Raw genomic sequence first — 9,743 nt, 5'->3', positions numbered from 1 at the left:
GGCGCTGCTGCCGCTGAGTCCTCCTGCCGCGGGCGGCGCTGCTGCTGCCGGGTCCTCCTGCCGCGGGCGGCGCTGCTGCTGCTGGGTCCTCCTGCCGCGGGCGGCGCTGCTGCCGCTGAGTCCTCCTGCCGCGGGCGGCGCTGCTGCCGCTGAGTCCTCCTGTCGCGGGCGGCGCTGCTGCCACCGAGTCCTCCTGCCGCGGGCGGCGCTGCTGCCGCTGAGTCCTCCAGAGGTTGTGCGCAGGCGCGAAGTCTATGCCCACGCTGGGAGTGCGGTGATGGCGGAGGAGAAGCGAGTGGAACCGCGACGGGAGGCAGAGGAGGAAATCGAGGAGGAGGAGGATGACGAGGAGGAGGTGAGCGGGGCGGGGAAGGCTGGCCTGGACCTGGGGGAGGGAGGGGTTAGTGAAGGGTACTCCCCGGGGGTGGGTGTCCCCGGGCCCCGTCTCCCCCCTCACTCCCCGGGCCCCGTCACCCCCCTCAGTCCCCGGGCCCCGTCTCCCCCCTCAGTCCCCGGGCCCTGTCTCCCCCTCACTCCCCGGGCCCCGTCACCCCCCTCAGTCCCCGGGCCCCGTCTCCCCCCTCAGTCCCCGGGCCCCGTCTCCCCCCTCAGTCCCCGGGCCCTGTCTCCCCCTCACTCCCCGGGCCCCGTCACCCCCCTCAGTCCCCGGGCCCCGTCTCCCCCCTCAGTCCCCGGGCCCCGTCTCCCCCCTCAGTCCCCGGGCCCCGTCTCCCCCCTCAGTCCCCGGGCCCCGTCTCCCCCCTCAGTCCCCGGGTCCCGTCTCCCCCCTCAGTCCCCGGGTCCCGTCTCCCCCCTCAGTCCCCGGGTCCCGTCTCCCCCCTCAGTCCCCGGGCCCTGTCTCCCCCTCAGTCCCCGTCTCCCCCTCAGTCCCCGGGCCCTGTCTCCCCCTCAGTCCCCGGGCCCCGTCTCCCCCCTCAGTCCCCGGGCCCTGTCTCCCCCTCAGTCCCCGTCTCCCCCTCAGTCCCCGGGCCCTGTCTCCCCCTCAGTCCCCGGGCCCTGTCTCCCCCTCAGTCCCCGGGCCCCGTCTCCCCCCTCAGTCCCCGGGCCCCGTCTCCCCCTCAGTCCCCGGGCCCTGTCTCCGCGGCCCCCTCCCCCGGAGTCCGGGTGGACCTGAGCTGAGGTTCTGGCCTCACGGTCAGGCCGCTGCTGAAGTTAACATCCCTGTATTCCACGGTGACCTTGGCTCCTCCATGTCCTGGAGTTCCCTCTTTCTAACACACTCCTTGCTCTCTCCTACACCCTGCCCTGCGGAATATTCAGCCTAAACTCTGGGGCCTATTTTAATTTGGGCGAAGTGCGGCCTGTTTCATGCTGGTTCCTGGTGAAGCAATGCCTCACTGCTCTCATTCTGGCCTCTACAGCACCCCCTTTTTTAACTTGCTCCACCTTTGGTGTCTCGGACTTAATTCCCTCCCTAAATCTTTCTGCCTCTCTCCACCTTGCAGGCACTTCCTTAAAGCACCTGTCCTAAGATTCTGTCACATTTTGGATCCCTCTATGAAGCCCAAGTTAGAGATGCTAAAGGTAAGTTGTCCCAGGGTAGGCCAATATATGGGTTTGATACCTTGTGAAAAGTTCCTGCTTGGTGAACTGTTCACAGCTTTCAATAGTTCAGTGCTGGGCCATCCTGGCATTTAGGGAATGGTTATGGAAGCAATTGAATAGGGCTTCTGGCTATTCAATGGCCTTCCCTTTGTTGCTGTGAGCTGCTTCATCTATGCTTCATATTAACACTCAAGAGTTGTGAGGGTCAATCATCAGTGTCATCGTTCTGCATATCAAAGGATTAATCCTATGCTTACAGCTTGATGAATCCCTCTCGGAAAGACTGTGGGGTTTGACCGAGATGTTCCCTGAAGGAATGCGAAATGCCTCAGGTGTTGCTGCCGACTGCTCCGTGTCACTGGCAAAGAAAATCTACAGGTATGTGGCATCTGGGATTAATATCTGGTGGGTAGAGCTTGGTACCTGGGAATGACTGTGGCAGAAAGGTACTTTTCTGTTTGCACACAGGACATGGGTGTTGCTGGATAAGCCAACATTTATTGCTGACCCCAAGTGAAAAGGTGGTGTGAGCTGTCTCCTTGAACCGCTGCAGTTCTTGGGGTGTAGAGACACCCACAATGTTATTGGAATAGAATTCCAACAGTGTGGAAACTGGCCCTTTGGCTCAACAAGTCCACACTGACCCTCTGAAGAGTAAGCTACCCCCAGACCCGTTCCCCTACCCTATTATCCTATATTTACCCCGACTAATGCACCGAACCTACACATCCCTGAACATTGGACAATTTAGCATGGCCAGTTCACCTGACCTGCACATCTTTGGACAGTGGGAGGAAACCAGAGCACCTGGAGGAAACCAAGACTCGGTGAGAATGTGCTAAGTCCACACAGACTGTTGACTGAGGCTAGAATCAAACCTGGGTCCCTGGCGCTGTGATGCAGCAGTGTTAACCACTGAGCCACTGTGCCACCCCATTAGGGAGGGAATTCCAGGAATTTGACCCAGTGACAATGAAGGATAGTGAGTGGTTTGGAGGGGAACTTGGAGATGGTGTTTTTCTCATTCATCTGGTGCTGTTGTCCTTCTGAATGTAATTGTCAGAAGTTTGTTGGATGCAGTTGGAAGAACACATTGGAGTCAGGTATTGAGGAATTGTGAGCCTCTGTGTTATTGAGTGCTTGCTGTATCTTCAGAGAAGGTAGTGGTTTGGGAAGGAACGTGGAAAAGAATAACTGAGCACATTAGAATAGGAAAAGGGAGCTGATGAAAACTGCCGTGTTGTGAACAGGTCAGTATCAGACCCAAAGGACAGCCTCGTGCCTAAATGAAAGATCCAAACTGAACATAATGTGTAAGTGCTGGGTGAAGTGGTATGATCTGATTGGTATTGTTTCGGGGGTGGGGGATAAAGCGACGTTTTGCAAACTTTTGAAGACCGTGATAAGAAAGCATAACAGTCAGAATGCAAGAAGGGGTGATGAATACAGTACCTGGGTTACAGGGATATGGGTATTTGCCTGAGTGATGGGAATATTGGTATTTACCTGTGCCAATGCTGCAGGGTCACGTGTGTTTGTCTGGGCAGTGGAGATATATGTATTTATCTGGGCTGCAACAATATGGCTAATACCCAAACTGTGTGACGATTTTCAGTTTCGCCCGGTCGGCCCTTTGGGTGGGAACCACTTCCTTCATGATCCTGGTTCTGCCGGTTGTGTTTGAAACAGAGAAACTTCAACTGGAGCAGCAACAAATCCAGCAACAGAGACAGGTACAGACTGGGACACGGAGCAGTATGGGTTGAACACAGGGAGGGTTATAAACATATGGATTGGGGGCAGAGGTATGCCATTCGGTCACATCAAGCCTGCTGTGCTATTTAGTAAGTACATGGTTAATGTATTTGTTTCAATTTCCACATTTCCACTTATCCCAGTAACCTTTTATTCGTCTGCCTAGCAACAATCTATCTACCACCATCTTACAAAATCCAATGACTCCACCTCCTTCAAAGACAGAGAATTCCAAATTTGTCCAGGCCTCGGAGATAAAAAATGAACTCTCCTTACCTCTGTCCTGAAAAAGTAGCCCCTTGTTTTAAAATGGTGCCCCTGGTTCAGGACTGACCCACCTGAGAAAGCATCCTTCCCATGTCCATCTTGACAAGACCATTCAGGATGTCATACACACAACCAAACCACTCCTCACTCATCCAAGCTCCAATGGAAATGAATCCAGCCTGTCCAACCTTTCCCAATAGGACAACCCATTCATTCAGTAAACCTTCTCTGAGCCGTCTTCAATGTACTTCATTCCTTCCTTAAATAAGGAGACCAAAACTGCACACAGTATTCAAAATGTGGTCTCGCCAATAATGGAAGCATGACATGCAGTGTAAAAAGCTGAGATCCCAATACAGACTCCATTCATCATATCCCACAATTAGGAAAACAAGGCAATGGGAGCAAAGAAAAATCTCCCTTTCCCACTTTGCCAAGCTGCCACACTCACTCACTCTGCAGGTTACACTCTTGATCAAACCTTTAGCATTCTTTACTATTCTTTGTATTCTGACCTGTCACTCATCTTTGCCCAATTAAATGTATTTTCCTTAAGTTTAATACTTTCCCTAACTTCTTTTGTTAACACTGGATAGTGTGACATCCCCTTAGAATTTTTCTTTATAGTAGGAAAATACTTATTCTGAAATAGCCCTTGAAATGTGTGCCACTGCATCCCCATTGATCTATCTCTGAGTTTAATTTCAGCCGACTCAACTTTCATGTCCACACAGTTGCTCTGAATTAGGTTTAAAATAATAGTTTTAGACCCAATCTTCTCCTTTTCAAACTAGATATAAAAATTATGGTTGCTGCTACCTCAGATTGTCTTTACTTTGAGGTCACTAATGAATTGTCTCATCGTACAGTACCAAATCCAATATAACCCACTCTCTGGTTGGTTCCAGAAAGTGCTGCTTTTTCAAAGTATTTCTCTTGAAAGTATTCTCAGAGCTCCTTATTCTGGTTTCTCTTGCCAATCTGTTTTCTTTTCACTTTACTTGTAAATTAAAGTAACCCAACATTATTGCAGTCTCTTTATCACAACCCAATGTCTCTTGCATACTTTGTCTCACACTGTGGTTATGTTAAGGGGCCTGTAGACCACTCCCACTAGTGACTTCTTTTCCATCCTATTCCTCATGACCACCCAAACCTATACGACAACATGGTCCCCTGGATGGGGATGAGGTTGGGGAGTAGGGCATGGGCTTTAGACATGGAGGGGTTTGGGGGGAGTGTGGGGTCTGGTTGGGATAGGGGTGGCAGCCCCAATGATTGGTGGCACAGTCTGGATGGAAATTGGGTTGTACTGGTTGGTTGGCTACATGGGGTTAGTGTACGTTATGGTTTAATTTCTGTTCATTCCTAACTTGAGGTCTCTTTTTCTCCCAGATTCTGTTAGGCCCGAATACAGGACTATCTGGTGCAATGCCAGGAATGCTGCCGCCACCAGTTCCTGGGAAAATATAACACATGAGACGCCTTGAGAAGAAAATATCGATTTAATGGGAAGGGATTGATAGACCTGTGGGGTGGGGTGGGAGATTTGACATTAGGAACAGATGCTGTATCAGCTGCTCATTGCCAGCAAGATGTGAATTCATCCTCAGTGTTCATCTCTGGAGCATTTGGACATCCCGACAGACCGAATTTAATCTGCAGCTCGGGATCGGAGGGTGGCGAGAATTTGAATTCTAATCTGCTGGAACAGTCATTGGTTTGGGGAAACATAGTGGGTGGGGGGGGGTGGGAGGGGGTTGCAGCCTGATAGGTTCTCAGAGCCATTTTTCTAATGAACTGCAAAGTATCTCAATCGCTGCCAGCACTTATCTGAGTCATTCTGTTGGGAAGCGGCTGTAGGAGCTGGAGTTTTAGACCGATTGGCAGATCAAGTCTGTTGGAATATGGTGGAGGTATGAAGGGCTGCCTTGTGCCAGTACAGTATAGTAGAGGAGTGTGAGGGACATGCCAGTGAAGTACAGTGGAGGGGTGTGAGAGCCTGTCCTGTGCCAGTACAGTACAATGCAGGGGTGTGAGGGACTCTTCAGTGTCAGTGCAGTACAGTGGAGGGTATGAGAGACTCTCCTGTGCCAGTGCTGTACAATGGAGGGGTGTGAGGGGCACCCCAGTGTTAGTGCAGTCCAATAGAGAGGTGTGAGGGACTCCCCAATGCCAGTGCAGTACAGTGGAGAGGTATGAGGGATTGCTGTGTTGCACGCTGTTTTTTTCACCTCAGGAACAAAGCAAACCCAGAGTCTCTTTTGTCTCCCAGGAGCTGACTCTGTTGTGGCAGTGATACAGCAAGGATCCTAAGCTAGCTCTGACACAGATTCAGGTTACCGTCTGATCTGATTGATGGGCATGGCTTGGCTCAAGGCCAGGGTGGCACTGGTGCTAGCAAATGTACTCAAAACAATGGGAGCCAGTGACTTGCTGCAGGAAAGGGACAAGCCAGCTTCTACCTGCTTGGTACCTCCCTCCAAACCTGGGCACTGATGGCACAGAGGCTGATTGGCAAAGTGGTGCCCTGTGGGTCTTAGTGTAACAGGTGAATGGAGACCTAGCTGCTTGGATGACACTGAAATGTGCAGGATTCGGAAACCCAGGCAGCTGCAATTGAATTTACCCAAGACTGGGCTGATCTGACACTAAAGTTCCCTTCTGCAAACCTCACACATGATGGGATTAGTTTGAATATCCCACCTGCAGGGATGGTGGAATGTTACCATTGTGCTGTGTGACTTGAAGTTGGGGGCTTAATAAATGCTTGATACTGGATTGTGAGTGATTTAATCTGAATGAGAGATGGCAATAAGGTTCAGCAGCAGCTGAGTCCATGTCTCTGCCTTGCTGTCTGCACAATTGTAGGGTTCAGAATCTGGATCTCTGCACACTTCAATTTAAAAGACCTGGGTTGGCACCAAACAGATCATCTTAATCCACTGGTTCACTCTGATCTGAAGAGTCGAGTTCAACTCAACTTTAGCTTTTTTTTTTCTTCATAGACACGTGAAAACTGCTGTGTATTGAAAACGTTATTGTAACAACCAAACTAAAATCAACACTGACTAAATGTTGTTAAGCAGGCAGCTAATAATCTACAGGAACGGTATTTCCTTGTTAACTATTAACAACTGCCTCATTACGCTATGCAGATGTGTATTCTTGTGGGTAATGTCTTAGATGCCTGTCACAATATGGCGAGTGTTCTGGTGATCCTAAATCTTAACAAATCTTGATTCTTCAAACTGAATCCATTCTCACCAGCACTCGCCCTGATGGTCAACAGAAAAACAGTCCGTCCAACTGCCTTGTACAATACCGGTTGTTTTCAGTCATCCTCTCCAGCACGGAGTCTTCATCCAGAGAGACTGCTGCAACTGTTGTGTTTGCTGGTGTGAAAGCTGGTGCTTGAAATTTTATGGGGTTTGGCTTCAGCCTCTGTTTCCATTTTGACCAACTCACATGGGCTTGCCTCCGGGCAGAGGTTAGAATGATTGTACCATTCCCCATTCCAGGACATTCTGTTTGATGTTATTAAAAGGAGGTTAAAAACAATGACTGCAGATGCTGAAAACCAGATTCTGGATTGGTGGTGCTGGAGGAGCGCAGCAGTTCAGGCAGCATCCAAGTAGCAGCGAAAACGATGTTTCGGGCAAAAGCCCTTCATCAGGAATAAAGCTTTATTTGATTTCGAAGCTCCTTGGATGCTGCCTGAACTGCTGTGCTCTTCCATCACGACTAACCCAGAATGTTATTTAAAGGAGGCAGTCTAAATCTGGCCTGCCAAATAGTGGCCTGCAGAGGCTGCATATGTGGGCTGCTAGGCCTTCTGCAAGATGCAAGGACGAATAGGTAAGTGGATAGCGAGTTTTGAGAAGATCTGTAGCTCAGGTTGAGATTCTGGATGTAGGTTTGCTTGCTGCGGTGGAAGGTTCATTTTCAAACACAAACCTTCCAGCTCAATGAGCAAACCTACATCCAGAAGGGAAGTGGATCTTTGAAAGATGCTCCAGAAATGTAAGACCATTGAATATAGGAGTTGGGGTGTCATGTTGACATTGTAGAAGACAACTGGTGAAGCTACTGTTGGAGCACTGTGTACAGTTCTGGTTGTCCTGCTATAGGAAGCATATTATTATTTAATAGGATATCGTTAGAGCTGGAGAGTTTTGAGTTATAGGGAGAGGCTGTATAGGCTAGGACAATTTTCACTGGAGCGTAGAAGGTTGATGACATTGTAGAGGTTTATAAATCATGAGGGGCATAGATAAGGTGAATGACAAATGTCTTTCCCCTAGGTGGGGGAGTTCAAAACTCGAGGGCATATTTTTAAGTTGAGAGAAGAAAGATTTAAAAGGGATATGAGGGGCAACCTTTTCATTCAGAGGGTAGTTCGTATGTGGAATGAATTTGCAGAGGAAGTGGTAGATAAAGTTATGGTTACAACATTTAAAAGACATTTGAACAGGTACATGAAAGGTTCAGAGGGATATGGATCAAACACAGGCAAGTGGGACTAGTTTAGTTTGAGAAATTTGGTCAGACATGGTCAAGTTGGACTGAAAGGTCTGTTTCCGTGCTATATGACTTTTAAGATATTTCCCTGAACATCTGATCATTACCTGTATCGGGCTACAAGGGCCTGAGGACAGCACGGTGGCACAGTGGTTAGCACTGCTGCCTCACAGCACCAGAGACCCGGGTTCAATTCCCGCCTCAGGCGACTCTCTGTGTGGAGTTTGCACATTCTCCCCGTGTCTGCGTGGGTTTCCTCCGGGTGCTCCGGTTTCCTCCCACAATCCAAAAATGTGCAGGTTAGGTGAATTGGCCATGCTAAATTGCCCATAGTGTTAGGTGAAGGGGTAAATGTAGGAGTATGGGTCTGGGTGGTATACGCTTCGGTGGGTCGGTGTGGACTTGTTGGGCCGAAGGGCCTGTTTCCACACTGTAAGTAATCTAATCTAATGAGGACCGATTTTAATAAATCTAATTTGGTTTGGCCAGAGTGGACTGGGAACAGATACTTCAGGTAAGTCAGTGTTAGAACAATGGGATGCATTCAAAAAGGAAATTGGGAGAGCACAAGCCAACTTGTTCCAATAAAGAGTGCAATCAACAAATTCAGTGAATCCTGGATATTGAGGGATATACAAGGTTGGATAAAGAGAAACAGGAGATTTATGGCAGATACTAGAGAATCAAAACAACAGAAGCTCTAGAGGAGCATAGAAAATGCAAGCGAGAATTTAAAAAGGAAGTTCGGAGAGCAAAAGGGGTGCATAAAAGTACAATGGCAGGTAAAATAAAGGAGAAATCCTAAGTCATTTTACAAAGTATGTTAAGGGTAAAAAGATAACGAAAACAGGTTCACAATGGCGATTTATGCATGTAGCCAAAGGATGTAGGTAGGGCTCTAAATGAATACTTCGAGGTATTCACTTGTGAGAGTGACAACATGGGCATAAAAATAGAGAGCAAGACTGAAACAACAAAAGAAATTAGCACAGACAGTGGGTTCTGCGAGGTCTGGCAGACGTCCTTGGCTTCTTGATCTAAAATTAAGTCCAGGACCACCCCTCTTCTGTATGACTTCTACGTACTGGCTTAAAAAGCTGTTTTGGATACATCTTAAGAATTCTACTCTCTCTCAACCTTTCAATCTGACTACCCCAGTTAATGTTGGAGAAGTTGAAGTCCTTATAACTTATAGAAGTTATAGAATATTCCCTATAGAATAGGGCCTATAGAATACTCCCAGCAATGTGATTGCTTATTTTTGTTTTATTAAGTACCCCACATATACCTTAATTTGAGGAGCTTTCTCCTATTCCTTACTGTTGGAATTGAATCCCTAATCAGTTTTTAAAATTTGTCCATGGGATGAGGGCATCATTGGCTGGGCCAGCACTGCTGTGGGTCTGTAGTCACATGTTGGCCAGACCAGGCAAGGATGGCAGTTTCCTTCCATAAAGGGCATTAATGAACCAGATGGATTTTTCCAACAATCATCAATGGATTCATGGTCATCAGTAGACTCTTACTACTTGGTGTAATTTGAATTCAAATTGCACCATCTGCTGTGGTGGGATTTGAACCCAGGTCCTCAGAAGGTTACCCGGGTGTCTAGATTAACAGTCCAGTGATAATAC

General features: G+C 48.6%; 1 protein-coding gene across 2 annotated transcripts; it reads left to right on the top strand.

The window, feature by feature from the left end:
- The first annotated feature begins 212 nt into the window (after window positions 1-212).
- Window positions 213-6,369, top strand: tomm22 (translocase of outer mitochondrial membrane 22 homolog (yeast)). Of its 2 annotated transcripts, XM_072588426.1 has the most exons (5): window positions 237-355; window positions 1,467-1,545; window positions 1,826-1,944; window positions 3,182-3,299; window positions 4,984-6,369. In XM_072588426.1, the coding sequence occupies exons 1-5, from the start codon at window positions 342-344 to the stop codon at window positions 5,059-5,061; spliced, it is 408 nt and encodes a 135-aa protein (XP_072444527.1). In that variant the 5' UTR covers window positions 237-341; the 3' UTR covers window positions 5,062-6,369. The 2 variants fall into 2 exon arrangements, with proteins under 2 accessions (XP_072444528.1, XP_072444527.1); XM_072588427.1 differs by lacking the exon at window positions 1,467-1,545 and having other exon boundaries at window positions 213-355.
- The last annotated feature ends 3,374 nt before the right edge of the window (window positions 6,370-9,743 follow it).

This window comes from Chiloscyllium punctatum, chromosome 18, assembly GCF_047496795.1.
Source record: "Chiloscyllium punctatum isolate Juve2018m chromosome 18, sChiPun1.3, whole genome shotgun sequence".
NCBI classification, from domain to species: Eukaryota; Metazoa; Chordata; class Chondrichthyes; order Orectolobiformes; family Hemiscylliidae; genus Chiloscyllium; species Chiloscyllium punctatum.
This window is presented reverse-complemented; position numbering and strand designations above follow the sequence as displayed.

Coding starts and splice junctions, on each gene's coding strand:
- tomm22 (XM_072588426.1), top strand. Junction 1,945..3,181: donor CTGGCAAAGAAAATCTACAG/GTATGTGGCATC, acceptor GACGATTTTCAG/TTTCGCCCGGTCGGCCCTTT. Junction 3,300..4,983: donor AAATCCAGCAACAGAGACAG/GTACAGACTGGG, acceptor TTTTTCTCCCAG/ATTCTGTTAGGCCCGAATAC.